This window comes from Pelophylax lessonae (genome assembly GCF_965119305.1).
Source record: "Pelophylax lessonae genome assembly, chromosome: 1".
In the NCBI taxonomy this organism is placed as follows: Eukaryota; Metazoa; Chordata; class Amphibia; order Anura; family Ranidae; genus Pelophylax; species Pelophylax lessonae.
Genome location: NC_138768.1, coordinates 296,368 through 317,919, shown reverse-complemented (window position 1 = coordinate 317,919; position 21,552 = coordinate 296,368). Strand labels below are relative to the sequence as shown.

Genomic DNA, 21,552 nt, shown 5'->3' with positions numbered 1-21,552 from the left:
CTGTCACCCTTCAGGAGAAGGACAGACTCAGAGCCCCCTTCTGTCACCCTTCAGGAGAAGGACAGACTCCGAGCCCCCTTCTGTCACCCTTCAGGAGAAGGACAGACTCATAGCCCCCTTCTGTCACCCTTCAGGAGAAGGACAGACTCAGAGCCCCCTTCTGTCACCCTTCAGGAGAAGGACAGACTCATAGCCCCCTTCTGTCACCCTTCAGGAGAAGGACAGACTCATCGCCCCCTTCTGTCACCCTTCTTCCCTCTCTATCATGCCCACTTACCCATGGCATTCATGCCACACCCAGGAGTGTCTTCCAGCCTTTGGCCTGAAATCAGCGCGCCCAATGTTGTGTATTTGGGAGGAGAATCGCAGTAGTCGTCGGTGGCCATATGGCCAGTTGGCATTCCGAGCGGAGCTGGACAGACAGTTTTCCTCAGCCGCACAGTACAACATGTGTAGTGGTCGGTCCTCGATGTAGGCCGTCTCCTGGACCAGAGGTGCATGAAGGATCAGATCAGAGGCAGCTGGTGGGATGAAGTCAAATGTCACATTTACAGCAATCCAACCTCACTAACCAGACCAATCACTATCTGTGGTATAAATGATATTTCTACATGACAAATAATTTACTCATAGGTGTAGTAGAGTAATAGAAAACCAACAGACCCGACCCTCATGGCATGCATGCTGCTGATTCTGTGTAATAGAATCAATCATTATAAAGGGAATGTTCATAATAATAGCAGGCTGGAGGTCATTCAGTCAGTGTCACACAGGTGGCCTTTATTTTAGGAGGAATGCAGCAAATGTTGTACATGCCGAGTATAGGGTATGCCGGATGTAGTGCTGGGTATAGTGCATGCTGGGTATAGTGCATGCTGGGTATAGTGCATACTGGGTATAGTGCATACTGGGTATAGTGCATGCTGGGTATAGTGCATGCTGGGTATAGTGCATGCTGGGTATAGTGCATACTGGGTATAGTGCATACTGGATATAGTGCATACTGGGTATAGTGCATGCTGGATATAGTGCATGCAGGGTATAGTGCATGCTGGGTATAGTGCATACTGGATATAGTGCATGCAGGGTATAGTGCATGCTGGGTATAGTGCATGCTGGGTATAGTGCATGCTGGGTATAGTGCATACTGGGTACAGTGCATGCTGGGTATAGTGCATACTGGATATAGTGCATGCTGGGTATAGTGCATGCTGGGTATAGTGCATACTGGGTATAGTGCATACTGGGTATAGTGCATGCTGGGTATAGTGCATGCTGGGTATAGTGCATACTGGATAAACAGTAGTACACGGAGGGTATAGTGCATCCCGAGTATAGGGTATGCCGGATGTAGTGCATGCTGGGTATAATACATGCCGGGTATAGGGCATCCCGGGTATAGCACATGCCAAGTATAGTGCCTGCTAGGTACAGTGCATGCCGGGTATAGTGCATGTTGGGTATAGTAGATGCCGGGTATAGTTCATGCCGCGCTACAAAGTCCCCACCATGCTACAATGTCCCCACTGTGCTACAAAGTCCCCACAGTGCTACAATGTCCCCACCCCACCGTGCTACAATGTCTCCACCACCATACAATGTCCCAACCATGCTACAGTGTCCCCACCCCACGGTGCTACAATGTCTCCACCGCGCTACAATGTCCCCACCATGCTATAGTGTCCCCACCCCACTGTGCTACAGTGTCTCCACCGAGCTACAATCTCTCCACCGAGCTACAATGTCCCCACCATGAACCAACCAATCACCTTCCATTATAACACATTGTCTGCAACCAATAAACATTGTCCTCCTTCACCTGACCAAACAGACCATATACTGACCATAGTCCATATGCCCCAATCCACTAGACTTATCCTTGTATACTGTACCTGCACCCAGTCTCTCTTCAACCTGGACCCACCAGACCCTAAATGTGTACTGACCATAATCTATAGTCTGCACTCCATCCATCCTCTACCTCTACCATCCCGGCCCATACTACCATAACTGTGTACTGATCATAGTCTACATCCGCACCTCTATTCTCCAACTGGACCCACCAGACCCCCCCATACTACCATAACTGTGTACTGATCATAGTCTATATCCGCACCTCTATTCTCCAACTGGACCCACCAGACCCCCCCATACTACCATAACTGTGTACTGACCATAGTCTACATCCCCACCTCTATTCTCCAACTGGACCCACCAGACCCCCCCATACTACCATAACTGTGTACTGACCATAGTCTACATCCCCACCTCTATTCTCCAACTGGACCCACCAGACCCCCCCCATACTACCATAACTGTGTACTGACCATAGTCTATATCCGCACCTCTATTCTCCAACTGGACCATCCAGACCCCCTCCCATACTACCATAACTGTGTACTGACCATAGTCTATATCCGCACCTCTATTCTCCAACTGGACCATCCAGACCCCCCCCCCCCCCATACTACCATAACTGTGTACTGACCATAGTCTACATCCCCACCTCTATTCTCCAACTGGACCCACCAGACCCCCCCATACTACCATAACTGTGTACTGACCATAGTCTACATCCCCACCTCTATTCTCCAACTGGACCCACCAGACCCCCCCCATACTACCATAACTGTGTACTGACCATAGTCTATATCCGCACCTCTATTCTCCAACTGGACCATCCAGACCCCCCCCCCCCCATACTACCATAACTGTGTACTGACCATAGTCTATATCCCCAGTCCAGTGGACGTATTCCTTATGAATCACACCCCATCTCTCTTCCACATAAACCCACCAGATCCATGCTTCCTTACCCGTGTACAATCCAAAGTCTATATATTGTTCTCCCCCATTCCAACCCAATTCTATATTATTTGCATCCTGTCTTTCCAACACATGGATTTACCAGACCCCCATGCTTTCTTGACTGTGTACCCGGTATTGTCTATATGCTCCCCAATGGTCCTGTTCTATAATAACGGCACCCTGTTTATCATCTAACTGAACCCACCACACCCATGTTTCCCTAACTGTGTACAGAACATTGTCTATATGCCCCCCAATCCAACCAAATATTGTCTGCATCCTGTCTCTCCAACACATGGACCCACCAGACCCCCCCCCCCCCCCATACTACCATAACTGTGTACTGACCATAGTCTACATCCCCACCTCTATTCTCCAACTGGACCATCCAGACCCCCCCATACTACCATAACTGTGTACTGACCATAGTCTACATCCCCACCTATATTCTCCAACTGGACCATCCAGACCCCCCCATACTACCATAACTGTGTACTGACCATAGTCTACATCCCCACCTCTATTCTACAACTGGACCATCTAGACCCCCCCATACTACCATAACTGTGTACTGACCATAGTCTACATCCCCACCTCTATTCTCCAACTGGACCCACCAGACCCCCCCATACTACCATAACTGTGTACTGATCATAGTCTACATCCCCACCTCTATTCTCCAACTGGACCCACCAGACCCCCCCATACTACCATAACTGTGTACTGACCATAGTCTACATCCCCACCTCTATTCTCCAACTGGACCCACCAGACCCCCCCATACTACCATAACTGTGTACTGATCATAGTCTACATCCGCACCTCTATTCTACAACTGGACCCACCAGACCCCCCCATACTACCATAACTGTGTACTGACCATAGTTTACATCCGCACCTCTATTCTCCAACTGGACCATCCAGACCCCCCCATACTACCATAACTGTGTACTGATTATAGTCTACATCCGTACCTCTATTCTTCAACTGGACCCACCAGACCCCCCCCCCCATACTACCATAACTGTGTACTGACCATAGTCTACATCCCCACCTCTATTCTCCAACTGGACCCACCAGACCCCCCCCCCCCATACTACCATAACTGTGTACTGACCATAGTTTACATCCGCACCTCTATTCTCCAACTGGACCCACCAGACCCCCCCATACTACCATAACTGTGTACTGACCATAGTCTACATCCGCACCTCTATTCTCCAACTGGACCATCCAGACCCCCCCATACTACCATAACTGTGTACTGATCATAGTTTACATCCCCACCTATATTCTCCAACTGGACCCAACAGACCCCCCCATACTACCATAACTGTGTACTGACCATAGTCTACATCCCCACCTATATTCTCCAACTGGACCCACCAGACCCCCCATACTACCATAACTGTGTACTGATCATAGTCTACATCCGTACCTCTATTCTTCAACTGGACCCACCAGACCCCCCCCCATACTACCATAACTGTGTACTGACCATAGTCTACATCCCCACCTCTATTCTCCAACTGGACCCACCAGACCCCCCCATACTACCATAACTGTGTACTGATCATAGTTTACATCCCCACCTATATTCTCCAACTGGACCCAACAGACCCCCCCATACTACCATAACTGTGTACTGACCATAGTCTACATCTGCACCTCTATTCTCCAACTGGACCATCCAGACCCAAGCGCCAATCTTCATCTCTAACAGTATATTGATCTGGAGTCTATTACCCCCTCCCAATCAACTGCGTCTACTCTATAAATTACTGCACCTCGTCTCTTCTCCTCCACACTATGGGCCACACAGACCACTGAATTTATTTTATATTAACTGCACCCCTTTTCCTTTTTCTGAACCCACCAGACCCATGCTGCAATCCTCGTTCTAAACTGTAACTGAGCCATAGTCTTTATGTCCCAAATCCATGAGCTTGTGGCTCAATCTATATTACCAGAGCCTCAATTATTTTCCTCCACCTACAAAAATAAAAGGCCATCACCTTCTACCCTACACCTGATGAGCTATGTTCCTCCACTGACAAAAACCAGAGGCCATCACCTTCTACCATATACCTGATGAGCCATGTTCCTCCACCAACAAAAACCAGAGGCCATCATCTTCCACCATATACCTGATGAGCCATGTTCCTCCCCTGACAAAAACCATAAGCCATCACCTTCTACCCTATACCTGATGAGCTATGTTCCTCCACCGACAAAAACCAGAGGCCATCATCTTCCACCCTATACCTGATGAGCTATGTTCCTCCACCGACAAAAACCAGAGGCCATCATCTTCCACCCTATACCTGATGAGCCATGTTCCTCCCCTGACAAAAACCATAGGCCATCACCTTCTACCCTATACCTGATGAGCTATGTTCCTCCACCGACAAAAACCAGAGGCCATCATCTTCCACCCTATACCTGATGAGCTATGTTCCTCCACCGACAAAAACCAGAGGCCATCATCTTCCACCCTATACCTGATGAACCATGTTCCTCCACCGACAAAAACCAGAGGCCATCATCTTCCACCCTACACCTGATGAGCTATGTTCCTCCACCGACAAAAACCAGAGACCATCATCTTCCACCCTATACCTGATGAGCCATGTTCCTCCACTGACAAAAACCAGAGGCCATCACCTTCTACCCTATACCTGATGAGCCATGTTCCTCCACCAACAAAAACCAGAGGCCATCATCTTCCACCATATACCTGATGAGCTATGTTCCTCCACCAACAAAAACCAGAGGCCATCATCTTCCACCATATACCTGATGAGCCATGTTCCTCCCCTGACAAAAACCAGAGGCCATCACCTTCTACCCTATACCTGATGAGCTATGTTCCTCCACCAACAAAAACCAGAGGCCATCATCTTCCACCATATACCTGATGAGCCATGTTCCTCCACTGACAAAAACCAGAGGCCATCACCTTCTACCATATACCTGATGTGCCATGTTCCTCCACCGACAAAAACCAGAGGCCATCATCTTCCACACTATACCTGATGAACCATGTTCTTCCGCGACAAAAACCAGAGGCCATCATCTTCCACCCTACACCTGATGAGCTATGTTCCTCCACCGACAAAAACCAGAGGCCATCATCTTCCACCCTATACCTGATGAGCTATGTTCCTCCACCGACAAAAACCAGAGACCATCATCTTCCACCCTATACCTGATGAGCTATGTTCCTCCACCGACAAAAACCAGAGGCCATCACCTTCTACCATATACCTGATGAGCTATGTTCTTCCACCGACAAAAACCAGAGGCCATCATCTTCCACCCTACACCTGATGAGCTATGTTAATCCACCGACAAAAACCAGAGGCCATCCACTTCCACCCTATACCTGATGAGCTATGTTCCTCCACCGACAAAAACCAGAGGCCATCATCTTCCACCCTACACCTGATGAGCTATGTTCCTCCACCGACAAAAACCAGAGACCATCATCTTCCACCCTATACCTGATGAGCTATGTTCCTCCACCGACAAAAACCAGAGGCCATCATCTTCCACCCTATACCTGATGAGCTATGTTCCTCCACCGACAAAAACCAGAGGCCATCATCTTCCACCCTACACCTGATGAGCTATGTTCCTCCACCGACAAAAACCAGAGACCATCATCTTCCACCCTATACCTGATGAGCCATGTTCCTCCACTGACAAAAACCAGAGGCCATCACCTTCTACCCTATACCTGATGAGCTATGTTCCTCCACCAACAAAAACCAGAGGCCATCATCTTCCACCATATACCTGATGAGCCATGTTCCTCCCCTGACAAAAACCAGAGGCCATCACCTTCTACCCTATACCTGATGAACCATGTTCCTCCACCGACAAAAACCAGAGGCCATCATCTTCCACCCTACACCTGATGAGCTATGTTCCTCCACCGACAAAAACCAGAGACCATCATCTTCCACCCTATACCTGATGAGCCATGTTCCTCCACTGACAAAAACCAGAGGCCATCACCTTCTACCCTATACCTGATGAGCTATGTTCCTCCACCAACAAAAACCAGAGGCCATCATCTTCCACCATATACCTGATGAGCCATGTTCCTCCCCTGACAAAAACCAGAGGCCATCACCTTCTACCCTATACCTGATGAGCCATGTTCCTCCACCAACAAAAACCAGAGGCCATCATCTTCCACCCTACACCTGATGAGCTATGTTCCTCCACCGACAAAAACCAGAGACCATCATCTTCCACCCTATACCTGATGAGCCATGTTCCTCCACTGACAAAAACCAGAGGCCATCACCTTCTACCCTATACCTGATGAGCCATGTTCCTCCCCTGACAAAAACCAGAGGCCATCACCTGCTACCCTATACCTGATGAGCCATGTTCCTCCACCAACAAAAACCAGAGGCCATCATCTTCCACCATATACCTGATGAGCCATGTTCCTCCACTGACAAAAACCAGAGGCCATCACCTTCTACCATATACCTGATGTGCCATGTTCCTCCACCGACAAAACCAGAGGCCATCATCTTCCACCCTACACCCGTGTAGCGGAGAAGTAGTTCAATCTACAGGGTCTCCGCTGATAGACAGGAAAACAGGTAATAATCCCAATAGGCAGGTACAGCATGCAACAATCCAGGTAGCGTTATACCATTCTTCCCTCCCAAAGACTGGACGAAACACACAGGTTGGGAGTCAAAACTAGAATGCCTTGTTTATTGAAAACACAAGGGATCTCCACTCTGCCAAAACCCCTCCCTCTTCGAGACATTCCACACACAAAGCTGAACATCCCATAATAACCTTACTCTGCCAGACAGAAACAATAGGACAATAGAATGCAGGTATTTAACAATAACAAACCCCCACCCCACACATCTCCTGAGGGACACTGCTCAGAAATATGATAGTCCCAAGTGAAAGAGTTCTCACTCTCTCCACACAAACCACACTACAAACACTTGGTTCTTAAAAGGTATACACATGCAATAAACATAATGCATACACGAAGGACAATATACAGTCGCTGTGTTTGCCACAATGCTCCCCCAGAACCAAGCCGGCATACACAGTCTGATCCTAACCGATCGGCTTGGGGATGTCCGGGGAGTACTCACAGATAATTTTTCCAGTTCAGTCTGTCGCGATAACCCGTCGGCATTGTCGTTCTGTTTTCCGGGGCGGTAGTGAATAGTAAAGTCATACGGTTGTAACGCCAAACTCCAGCGCAACAATCGGGCATTGTCCCCTGCCACTCGGTTTAGCCATACCAATGGGTTTTGATCCGTGAGTAGGGTGAACTGTTGTCCATACAAGGAGGGCTGAAGCTTCATTCCCTGGGGAGAAGCTCTCTGCTCAAGTAGGTTACGGGTTGTTCTCTGCCATCTTCTCCAACCGGGCTCAATACTGTTCTTAATCCAAACATTGAAGCGTCTGGACCTCAGAAGGCCAGTAGGTCTCCGTGATGTTGGCCTGGAATCTGGACTGGCAGGAACGCTGAGGGCAACTGGCCTAGATTGTTCCCCAGTAAGAGGTCGGTGGGGAGCTCCCGTATCAACCCCACATCAAACAGACCTGACCTGGCACCCCAATTCAAGTTGACCCTCGCAGTGGGTAGTCAGTGTACTGCTCCCCCTGCCATCCGTACCACTGCTGAGCCACCAGTTTGGGCGGCATCTGGGACCAGGTGTCGCTTGACCAATGTGAGAGTGGCTCCCGTGTCTCGGAGACCTTGAGTGGGCATTCCATTTAACTGGACCGATTGTAGATGGTGCTGTTGGTTCTCCGTAGCGGCTTGCACCTGGTTAGCTTCATGAAGAGTACCCTATTGCTCCTCTGTGTGTTTCAACCTAGGTACGACTGGGGGAACCTCTGTGGGATAGCAGGGGACCATTGTCCGTGCTGAAGGGGGTGACCCTGGTCGGATCCATGCAGCTTGGTTCCTGCTCTGGGTACAGTCTCATCGATAGTGCCCAAACTGCTTGCACCTGTGGCACTGTACCCCACTGCGGGACGGGTATCTGGGTGTCTGGTGTTTGGAGGAGTTTCGCCCCCTCTGTGGTAGTAGTGGTCCTGTGGTGCGAGCCTGCTGCCGGGTCAGAACCGGATAAGCTTCGTGGATGGTAGATTGGGGAACAAAAGCTGAAGTCAGCTCCCCCAGGTCGTTGCCCAAAATAACGTCTGCAGGTAAATCCTGCATCATGCCCACCTCCACATTCCCATTCCCCGCTCCCCAATTCAGGTGTACCTTGGCAGTGGGGATCTGGTGGATCGCTTCCCCGGCTACACATACTGCCACACACTCCCCGGTGAGGTTGCCCTTGGGTACTAGGTGGTTGCGGACCAGCGTTATAGTAGCTCCAGAATCTCGCAACCCCTGTACCTTTCTCCCCTCCATCTGTACCTCTTGTCGGTGCCCTTGGCGGTTTTCAGAAGCCGCTTGGATAGGGTTGACTTCATTTAGCGTACCCAGAGGTTCCTCGGTGGAAGCTGGGACCTCGGGTACTCTGTAGGGTTCCGCTTGGGCACAATGAACCGTTGCTCGGTTGTTGGGTGCCGGGGTATTCCAGCTGGGCCGTGGTCAGTTGCCGGGGCAGTCCCGCTGCATATGTCCCTGCCTGTTGCAGGTGTGGCCTCGTATCGGGGGGCGAGCCTGATACCTGGGGGTGTAGGTGTTATTGCTTACCCTCGGGCGTGCTGGGACGGCTGCGGTTACGGCTGGTACTTGTGCTATAGGTCCATAGGCTGCTCTTGGTTGAGTGCGCTGTTCCCTCCTGGTATCTTGGAACTCATCCGCTAACTTGGCTGCGTCTTGTAGAGTGTGTGGTTTCCTATCTCGCACCCAATTCTGCAGATGAGTGGGTATCCCGTTAAAGAACTGCTCCATTACCATTAGCTGGAAAAGGTCTTCTAGGGTGTTGACTTGGGTGGCTTCCAACCATCCTTTTGCCGCTCGTTGTAGACGGTGCGCCCATTTTGTGTGAGTGTCTCTGGTGAGCTTTTTAATATCTCGGAACTTTAGGCGGTAGGCCTCTGAGGTAATCGTATACCTAGCTAGAATGGCCTGCTTCACCTTGGCATAGTCTGTACTGTCCTCGTCGGGTACGGCACGGTATGCCTCTGCTGCGCGACCAGATAGTCTCCCTGCCAGTAGGGGTACTCGATCCTCTGCACTGATATTGTGCAGGTGGTATAACCTTTCAAAATCTTGTAGGTAATCATCTACCTCGCCGTCGGTTTCGGTATAGCTTTTAAACGCCTGGTACGGGATCTTGGGCTTCCCCTGGGTAATGTGGACAGGCGTTGGAGCTCTCTCCCCGACTCGCTGACTTGCTTGGTGTTTGACCACCAGGTTTTCTTGTACGTCCGCCATCAGCCGGTCCAGTATTTCTCTTGAGTGGGGCTCTGGGTAGTAGGCCAGTCTGCTCTGTAGCTCCTTGTCAAATTCGCTGCGTTCTGCCTCCTGTGGGCCCGCTGCAGGGTTTGCTCTGTCTCCCTCCATGAGCTCTGCTACAAGGGTCGCTTTTGTTTTGCGGCTGGCGTTTCCCCCTCTAGCTCGCAATAGTTCCTTGAATGTAGTTCTTTTCAATGCTGCATAGTTCACCTCCATTCACCAAGCATTCGTATACTTTGACATATTTCCCGAATGCTGGTTATATCCGAATGGCTCGTTCCGTTGTGCTGCTGCCTCTCCTCTTTGTTCGGTAGTTACTGCCGATCGTGGATCTGCTGTGCGGTTTGCAATCCCGTCGCTTGCCACCAGTTGTAGCGGAGGAGTAGTTCAATCTACAGGGTCTCCGCTGGTAGACAGGAAAACAGGTAATAATCCCAATAGGCAGGTACCTCATGCAACAATCCAGGTAGCGTTATACCATCCTTCCCTCCCAGAGACTAGACGAAACACATAGGTTGGGAGTCAAAACTAGAATGCCTTGTTTATTGAAAACACAAGGGATCTCCACTCTGCCAAAACCCCTCCCTCTTCGAGACATTCCACACACAAAGCTGAACATCCCATAATAACCTTACTCTGCCAGACAGAAACAATAGGACAATATAATGCAGGTATTTAACAATAACAAACCCCCACCCCACACATCTCCTGAGGGACACTGCTCAGAAATATGATAGTCCCAAGTGAAAGAGTTCTCACTCTCTCCACACAAACCACACTACAAACACTTGGTTCTTAAAGGTATACACATGCAATAAACATAATGCATACACAAAGGACAATATCCAGTGGCTGTGTTTACCACAACCCGATGAGCTATGTTTGTTGTGGAAAATTTTGATTAGCTTAAATAGTCATAATGTCTCCCAGTGTCGGTTTTACTGATAATCGCTATTCACAGTGATTATCGCTTTAACTGTCATTGTAGGAAAGACTTGTTGGTGAAAACCTTCCATTGGATGAGATGGCACAATACTTGTAGTAAAGAGAGTCCATCGCATAGGTCTATGTCCGCGGTTCAGGGCCCTGCGCTGCTGAGATATGTCTGTGATGTGGAAAATTCTTATTTTACCAAGATTAATAGACTGCTCCTTATAGTCGCATTCGATCGGTGTGACTGGGGGGGGCTGCTGCTATTATCTTATGCAGATAAAGCCTCATCAACTGGAACAAATAGAATGGTCACTATCAAAATTGGTTTATATATATGAATCATGTTTGATGGAGACCCACCAACAGGTAATGGAGTACATGTTTATGGATTGACATGAATGAACAATGAAAAGCCATGTGCTTTCTGGCAGTTGAGGCTTTTGTTCATTCATGTCCATCTATGGGCGTGTACTCCACAGCTTCTATTGTGTTTTTCGAATGTATACATGTCTGTGATTTGTGGCCTTGAAGCCACTCCCTGTAACCCCTTTTGTTAAATAAACCTGATGTCTCTTGGAAGGGACAGTTTTACTCGAGGGACCCTCCAGAGAGCATTGGATTGACTACAGCAAGCGTGTCTGTTCATTTCTTTGCTACCAGCGCTTGGTAAACCGTTACACAAAAGAGCAATACAATTGTACTTTTCAGTACAAGCTATTAATGGAGCTTGGTGCGTAATAATCTTGAGCGCACTGAAGCGGGATTCTATCCTCCAAGCCCTATTAATTTCCACAACATGTTCCCCCACCGACAAAAACCAGAGGCCATCAACTTCCACCCTATACCTGATGAGCTACGTTCCTCCACCGACAAAAACCAGAGGCCATCATCTTCTACCCTATACCTGATGAGCCATGTTCCTCCACTGACAAAAACCAGAGGCCATCACCTTCTACCATATACCTGATGAGCTATGTTCCTCCACCGACAAAAACCAGAGGCCATCATCTTCTACCATATACCTGATGAGCTATGTTCCTCCACCGACAAAAACCAGAGGTCATCACCTTCTACCCTATACCTGATGAGCCTCATGAGCCATGTTCCTCCAGCTACCAGAACCATTCTCCACCCTCTGATGCTAAACCCTATGTTCAGCCATTGAAGTCCCTTCTATAAAGGTAAGGAATAGCTACCTTCTATAAGACCTTCGCTCAATGGGAACTAGACTAGATTATGGTAAATTCTATCACCTGCCAACCTACAGATGTAAAGACCTTTCTCTTCCATTTTCTGACTTATCATCCAATATCTTTATTATCATACTCACTTTCAGAACATATGACTCCGGCTGCATACCGTGAGCCAGCGTTCTTGCAGCTGACAGCGCGGTGATGAGAACATTGCTGTAGGGACATCTCAGTGCCGGAGCAGCGTACCCCACTCATGATCATGTCCGTCAGATTGCTGGAGTCCCAGTACCAGGTTTCCTGTGTGAAGATAGTGATACATAACAGCACAAGCCGAACAAACACTGCAAACCCCAAATATTACCCCATGCAGAGTCTGATTATTGTCTACCCCCTCCTCTATATGGTACTTTGACCCTCTATTCATTCTATGAGGTCATCTCAGCCCATATACATGACATGGGGACAGGTAAGACCCTCCACTGTACGTACCGTCACGGCATGCAGAGAGTACCCCAAGCCGAGCTGCCGACAAGCTACCATTGCCTCCTTAGTGGTCCAGCCATCGCTGCACAGGTAACCCCAAGACGTTCCAAGCTTCAGTTCCACGCGCCCCTCATACCGTGAGCGCCCCCCAACAATGCGTATCTGTGAGGCAGCCAGAGTGCAGCAAGCAGTGACATAGAGACATCAGACAAAGCACCATTGAGGTCAATTACATGGTAGGACAACAGACACTGCAAGGTGGAAGCGACTCTGGACATCAGAAATATGAAGGGACACTGGAGGTAAATTTCATATTTACAAGAAGCAGAGACAAACTTCTTCATGGAGACAACAAGGCAAGACTGGAGCTTTCCTGGGAGACCACAGGAAACAAAGCGTGGGCAAACTTACCTCAAACCAAACCATGAACATACAGCAGCCCATCCATCAACGCCACCAACACTTACATGAGAGATGTCCACAGACAACGCCACCAACACGTACCCAGGAGAGATGTCCACAGACAATGCCACCAACACGTACCCAGGAGAGATGTCCACAGACAACGCCACCAACACGTACCCAGGAGAGATGTATACAGACAACGCCACCAACACGTACCCAGGAGAGATGTACACAGACAACACCACCAACACATACCCAGGAGAGATGTACACAGACAACACCACCAACACATACCCAGGAGAGATGTACACAGACAACACCACCAACACATACATAGGAGAGATGTCCACAGACAACGCCACCAACACGTACCCAGGAGAGATGTCCACAGACAACGCCACCAACACGTACCCAGGAGAGATGTACACAGACCACGCCACCAACACGTACCCAGGAGAGATGTATACAGACAACGCCACCAACACGTACCCAGGAGAGATGTACACAGACAACACCACCAACACATACCCAGGAGAGATGTACACAGACAACGCCACCAACACATACATAGGAGAGATGTCCACAGACAACGCCACCAACACGTACCCAGGAGAGATGTCCACAGACAACGCCACCAACACGTACCCAGGAGAGATGTACACAGACCACGCCACCAACACATACATATGAGAGATGTCCACAGACAACGCCACCAACACGTACCCAGGAGAGATGTCCACAGACAACGCCACCAACACGTACACAGGAGAGATGCACACAGACAACGCCACCAACACATACCCAGGAGAGATGTACACAGACAACGCCACCAACACGTACCTAGGAGAGATGTCCACAGACAACGCCACCAACACGTACCCAGGAGAGATGTCCACAGACAATGCCACCAACACATACACAGGAGAGATGTACACAGACAACGCCACCAACACATACATAGGAGAGATGTACACAGACCACGCCACAAACACGTACCCAGGAGAGATGTCCACAGACAATGCCACCAACACGTACCCAGGAGAGATGTACACAGACCACGCCACCAACACGTACCCAGGAGAGATGTACACAGACAACGCCACCAACACGTACCCAGGAGAGATGTCCACAGACAACGCCACCAACACGTACCCAGGAGAGATGTACACAGACAATGCCACCAACACGTACCCAGGAGAGATGTACACAGATAATGCCACCAACACATACATAGGAGAGATGTACACAGACAACGCCACCAGCACATACATAGGAGAGATGTCCACAGACAATGCCACCAACACATACATAGGAGAGATGTACACAGATAATGCCACCAACACATACATATGAGAGATGTCCACAGACAACAAAGCGTGCGGCCGACTTACCTGGAACCAAACCATGTACATACAGCATAGCAGCCCATCCATCACGTACACAGGAGAGACCCACACAGACAATAACCCAACACACAGCAACCCTACAACACAGAGACCAGCACAGAGGAGCGACATGCACATGGCAGGCACAGAAACCCACCCTTTCCGTGTATTGTCAGTTTTATGGAGCCTCGCTGAAGGGTTCAGATTCTTCCCAACATTCCCTGAGGAGCAGCACTGAGTCCTACCATTCCAGAGGATAGACATCATGTCCGTCTGGCTGTGCAGAATAACAAAGCTGGCCTTAGATTTCAGAAAGTAGATAGACGACCATTGTATGACCCTCGGGGTGTTTTAGCTGGTAGGGTATCAGGAATGGTCACATGGTACACCTGTCCATATTCACCCTCTGGAGATAGGCAGGGTGGTGCACTAGAGAAAGCTCTTGTGTTGGCATATCAGGGAAAAAATAGTAATTGTACAAAGCTTTTGAACTCATCTGATCATTTCACAACCCCCCCCCCCCCTCCAAAACAAGCTTCTGTTGGCAGTGTCTGCTGGCACCTCCTTGACATCAGGTGGTCATATTGTGTGGTGTCTGCTGGTGCTCCATGGACCTTAGATGGTTGTATTTTGTGGTGTCTGCTGGTGCCCCATGGACCTTAGATGGTTGTATTTTGTGGTGTCTGCTGGTGCCCCATGGACCTTAGATGGTATTATTGTGTGGTGTCTGTTGGTGCCCCATGGACCATAGATGGTTGTATTGTGTGGTGTCTGTTGGTGCCCCATGGACAATACATTTTAAGATTGCATGGTGGTGTCTGCTGGCACCTCCTTGACATCAGGTGGTCGTATTGTGTGGTGTCTGCTGGTGCTCCATGGACCTTAGATGCTTGTTTTGTGTGGTTTCTGCTGGTGCCCATGGACCTTAGGTGGTTGTATTGTTGGTGTCTCTGGGTGCCCCATGGACCATAGGTGGTTGTATTGTGTGGTGTCTGCTGGTGTCCCATGGACCCTATATGGTCATCTTGTTTGGTGTCTGCTGGTGCACCATGGAACTTAGAAGGTTGTATTGTGTGGTGTCCGCTGGTGCCCCATGGACCTTAGAAGGTCGTATTGTGTGGTGTCTGCTGGTGCCCCATGGACCTTAGAAGGTCGTATTGAGTGGTGTCTGTGGGTGCCCCATGGACCTTAGATGTTTGTATTGTGTGGTGTCTGCGGGTGCCCCATGGACCGTAGATGGTTGTATTGTGTGGTGTCTGCTGGTGCCCCATGGACCTTAGATGGTTGTATTGTGTGGTGTCTGCTGGTGCCCATGGACCTTAGGTGGTTGTATTGTGTGGTGTCTGCTGGTGCCCCATGGACCCTATATGGTCATCTTGTTTGGTGTCTGCTGGTGCCCCATGGACCTTAGAAGGTTGTATTGTTTGGTGTCTGCTGGTGCCCCATGGACCTTAAAAGGTTGTATTGTTTGGTGTCTGCTGGTGCCCCATGGACCTTAGATGGTTGTATTGGTCTTTATTATGTGGTGTCTGCTACCAGGTCATACTGTATGGTGTCTGTTGGTGCCCCATGGACCTTAGATGGTTGTATTGTGTGGTGTCTGCTGGTGCCACATGGACCTTAGATGGTTGTATTGTGTGGTGTCTGCTGGTGCCCCATGGACCTTAGGTGGTTGTATTGTGTGGTGTCTGCTGGTGCCCCATGGACCTTAGAAGGTTGTATTGTGTGGTGTCTACTGGTGCCCCATGGACCTTAGAAGGTTCTTTTGTGTGATGTCTGCTGGTGCCCCATGGACCTTAGAAGGTTGTATTGTGTGGTGTCTGCTGGTGTCCCATGGACCCTATATGGTCATCTTGTTTGGTGTCTGCTGGTGCACCATGGAACTTAGAAGGTTGTATTGTGTGGTGTCCGCTGGTGCCCCATGGACCTTAGAAGGTCGTATTGTGTGGTGTCTGCTGGTGCCCCATGGACCTTAGAAGGTCGTATTGAGTGGTGTCTGTGGGTGCCCCATGGACCTTAGATGTTTGTATTGTGTGGTGTCTGCGGGTGCCCCATGGACCGTAGATGGTTGTATTGTGTGGTGTCTGCTGGTGCCCCATGGACCTTAGATGGTTGTATTGTGTGGTGTCTGCTGGTGCCCATGGACCTTAGGTGGTTGTATTGTGTGGTGTCTGCTGGTGCCCCATGGACCTTAGGTGGTTGTATTGTGTGGTGTCTGCTGGTGCCCCATGGACCTTAGAAGGTTGTATTGTGTGGTGTCTACTGGTGCCCCATGGACCTTAGAAGGTTCTTTTGTGTGATGTCTGCTGGTGCCCCATGGACCTTAGAAGGTTGTATTGTTTGGTGTCTGCTGGTGCCCCATGGACCTTAGATGGTTGTATTGGTCTTTATTATGTGGTGTCTGCTACCAGGTCATACTGTATGGTGTCTGTTGGTGCCCCATGGACCTTAGATGGTTGTATTGTGTGGTGTCTGCTGGTGCCACATGGACCTTAGATGGTTGTATTGTGTGGTGTCTGCTGGTGCCACATGGACCTTAGATGGTTGTATTGTGTGGTGTCTGCTGGTGCCCCATGGACCTTAGGTGGTTGTATTGTGTGGTGTCTGCTGGTGCCCCATGGACCTTAGAAGGTTCTTTTGTGTGATGTCTGCTGGTGCCCCATGGACCTTAGAAGGTTGTATTGTTTGGTGTCTGCTGGTGCCCCATGGACCTTAGATGGTTGTATTGGTCTTTATTATGTGGTGTCTGCTACCAGGTCATGCTGTATGGTGTCTGTTGGTGCCCCATGGACCATAGATGGTTGTATTGATCTTTATTATGTGGTGTCTGCTACCTGGTCATACTGTATGGTGTGTGTTGGTGCCCCATGGACCTTAGATAGTCATATTGTGTGGTGTCTTTTGGTGCCCCATGGGCATTGATGGTTGTATTGTAGTGTTTCTGATAACATTCTGGGAAGAGAGCTAACCTTCATGGTATATAAAAGTGTACACATAGCTGAAGGTGAGAAGAGCAGCACTGAGAGGTGAGGTTAGTAATCCCAGCCACCAACAATCAGCTGTAAGAAGAGCCATATATCTGTATCAGCGGGGTCTTACCTTAATATTTTATCTGTTCCAATACCTTTTATGGACCCTTCATTATTCCCTCTCTGAGTATCCCACCAATCTTATTCCTATGTAATGCCTCTTCTAGTCCAACATATACGATTCCCTCTGGCATTCTGCCCAGTGCTAGGCATGCATCCTGGAATTGCCCGCTATCCCCCTTTTGCTGGGTTAGGCACCCCCTATAGTTTTATCTCCCCAGGACCCTAGATAGATTCTACATACCTGCAGTGCACTGCTGACGAATCCGAGACCCAACTGCTGGCAGACAACATTGGCCTCTCTACTTCCCCAGCCTTCTCCACACACCAGGCCCCAGCGTTCTTGTCCTCGAGGTCCCCATAACACCTCCACCCGCCCCTCATGTTGGGCTCTCCCCCCTTGCAGGCGGATCTGGGAGTTAAGATAGAAGGAGCTACAGTGAAAAGAATTCTGCTTTGGCGAATATGAGTCTGGCCTTCCTCACACAACATAGAGATCTTCTCAGGCCTTCCTCACACAACATAGAGATCTTCTCCTGGCCTTCCTCACACAACATAGAGATCTTCTCAGGCCTTCCTCACACAACATAGAGATCTTCTCAGGCCTTCCTCACACAACATAGAGATCTTCTCAGGCCTTCCTCACACAACATAGAGATCTTCTCCTGGCCTTCCTCACACAACATAGAGATCTTCTCAGGCCTTCCTCACACAACATAGAGATCTTCTCCTGGCCTTCCTCACACAACATAGAGATCTTCTCAGGCCTTCCTCACACAACATAGAGATCTTCTCAGGCCTTCCTCACACAACATAGAGATCTTCTCCTGGCCTTCCTCACACAACATAGAGATCTTCTCCTGGCCTTCCTCACACAACATAGAGATCTTCTCCTGGCCTACCTCACACAACATAGAGATCTTCTCCTGGCCTACCTCACACAACATAGAGATCTTCTCAGGCCTTCCTCACACAACATAGAGATCTTCTCCTAGCCTACCTCACACAACATAGAGATCTTCTCCTGGCCTACCTCACACAACATAGAGATCTTCTCAGGCCTTCCTCACACAACATAGAGATCTTCTCCTGGCCTTCCTCACACAACATAGAGATCTTCTCCTGGCCTTCCTCACACAACATAGAGATCTTCTCAGGCCTTCCTCACACAACATAGAGATCTTCTCCTGGCCTTCCTCACACAACATAGAGATCTTCTCAGGCCTTCCTCACACAACATAGAGATCTTCTCAGGCCTTCCTCACACAACATAGAGATCTTCTCCTGGCCTTCCTCACACAACATAGAGATCTTCTCCTGGCCTACCTCACACAACATAGAGATCTTCTCCTGGCCTTCCTCACACAACATAGAGATCTTCTCCTGGCCTTCCTCACACAACATAGAGATCTTCTCAGGCCTTCCTCACACAACATAGAGATCTTCTCCTGGCCTACCTCACACAACATAGAGATCTTCTCAGGCCTTCCTCACACAACATAGAGATCTTCTCCTGGCCTACCTCACACAACATAGAGATCTTCTCAGGCCTTCCTCACACAACATAGAGATCTTCTCCTGGCCTTCCTCACACAACATAGAGATCTTCTCCTGGCCTTCCTCACACAACATAGAGATCTTCTCCTGGCCTTCCTCACACAACATAGAGATCTTCTCCTGGCCTTCCTCACACAACATAGAGATCTTCTCCTGGCCTACCTCACACAACATAGAGATCTTCTCCTGGCCTACCTCACACAACATAGAGATCTTCTCAGGCCTTCCTCACACAACATAGAGATCTTCTCCTAGCCTTCCTCACACAACATAGAGATCTTCTCAGGCCTTCCTCACACAACATAGAGATCTTCTCCTGGCCTTCCTCACACAACATAGAGATCTTCTCAGGCCTTCCTCACACAACATAGAGATCTTCTCCTGGCCTTCCTCACACAACATAGAGATCTTCTCCTGGCCTTCCTCACACAACATAGAGATCTTCTCAGGCCTTCCTCACACAACATAGAGATCTTCTCCTGGCCTTCCTCACACAACATAGAGATCTTCTCAGGCCTTCCTCACACAACATAGAGATCTTCTCAGGCCTTCCTCACACAACATAGAGATCTTCTCCTGGCCTTCCTCACACAACATAGAGATCTTCTCCTAGCCTTCCTCACACAACATAGAGATCTTCTCCTGGCCTACCTCACACAACATAGAGATCTTCTCCTGGCCTTCCTCACACAACATAGAGATCTTCTCAGGCCTTCCTCACACAACATAGAGATCTTCTCCTGGCCTACCTCACACAACATAGAGATCTTCTCAGGCCTTCCTCACACAACATAGAGATCTTCTCCTGGCCTACCTCACACAACATAGAGATCTTCTCAGGCCTTCCTCACACAACATAGAGATCTTCTCCTGGCCTTCCTCACACAACATAGAGATCTTCTCCTGGCCTTCCTCACACAACATAGAGATCTTCTCAGGCCTTCCTCACACAACATAGAGATCTTCTCCTGGCCTTCCTCACACAACAGAGATCTTCTCAGGCCTTCCTCACACAACATAGAGATCTTCTCCTGGCCTTCCTCACACAGCATAGAGATCTTCTCCTGGCCTTCCTCACACAACATAGAGATCTTCTCCTGGCCTACCTCACACAACATAGAGATCTTCTCCTGGCCTTCCTCACACAACATAGAGATCTTCTCCTGGCCTTCCTCACACAACATAGAGATCTTCTCATGGCCTACCTCACACAACATAGAGATCTTCTCATGGCCTACCTCACACAACATAGAGATCTTCTCAGGCCTTCCTCACACAACATAGAGATCTTCTCCTGGCCTTCCTCACACAACATAGAGATCTTCTCCTGGCCTTCCTCACACAACATAGAGATCTTCTCCTGGCCTTCCTCACACAACATAGAGATCTTCTCCTGGCCTTCCTCACACAACATAGAGATCTTCTCAGGCCTTCCTCACACAACATAGAGATCTTCTCCTGGCCTTCCTCACACAGCATAGAGATCTTCTCCTGGCCTTCCTCACACAACATAGAGATCTTCTCCTGGCCTACCTCACACAACATAGAGATCTTCTCCTGGCCTTCCTCACACAACATAGAGATCTTCTCCTGGCCTTCCTCACACAACATAGAGATCTTCTCCTGGCCTACCTCACACAACATAGAGATCTTCTCAGGCCTTCCTCACACAACATAGAGATCTTCTCCTGGCCTTCCTCACACAACATAGAGATCTTCTCCTGGCCTTCCTCACACAACATAGAGATCTTCTCAGGACTTCGAGACGGAAAATGGAGATTGGTCTTGTGGATCGCTCGGGACATTCATCTCACTAGGTTCTCGCTTCCCTGGCAATTCTATTCACCTGACAATATAAGTTGGCCATAGAGACCTGGTCTAACAAAACAGCAAATGGGTCAAGAATAGCCTGAGAGCTGATAGTGCCGGAGTTCGCTCTGCTGACCCAGTGTCGGGGGTCGGAGGAATTATTCCTATCACCAAATCTTCATTCACAGAACGAATGACACTGAAGACAGGGAATCGCTTCTGTGATAGGAAAAACATCTGAATAATGACTCGGATCAGGATCAGGAGATCAGGATCAGGATCAGATCCTCCGCTGCCCTTTGCAGCTGTTAGTCTTAGTGCTCATTGGTCAGAAAACTGGATGACATTTCTGCCCTCTGCAAGAGGTTTGGGGGAATTTGTTGCTTTTTCTAACCTTTATCACTCAAAACATTTTCCATATCTCCAGAAAACCCTCACAGGTTCCACCACACATCACTCAATATATTCCACTC

At 49.1% G+C, this 21,552-nt stretch overlaps 1 protein-coding gene and 1 pseudogene across 7 annotated transcripts in view; both read right to left on the bottom strand.

Annotated features, from left to right (window-relative positions):
- The window catches only part of LOXL3 (lysyl oxidase like 3), a 141,017-nt gene that overhangs the window by 34,329 nt on the left and 85,136 nt on the right, over positions 1-21,552 (bottom strand). For 5 of the 6 annotated variants that reach the window (XM_082268903.1, XM_082268902.1, XM_082268905.1 and 2 more), the window contains 3 exons: positions 17,958-18,125; positions 12,489-12,648; positions 278-521 (listed from right to left, as the gene is read on the bottom strand). In XM_082268903.1, coding sequence (XP_082125029.1) covers positions 278-521; positions 12,489-12,648; positions 17,958-18,125 — 572 coding nt within the window. Of the gene's footprint in view, positions 1-277; positions 522-12,488; positions 12,649-12,840; positions 12,997-17,957; positions 18,126-21,552 lie in introns of all 6 variants that reach the window. The other variant, XM_082268904.1, reaches the window with a different exon arrangement.
- Positions 549-10,333, bottom strand: LOC309567756 (annotated as a pseudogene). Its single transcript has 2 exons — positions 8,839-10,333; positions 549-607 (listed from the first exon to the last, which is right to left on the bottom strand). The product of its transcript is annotated as an uncharacterized misc_RNA (transcript).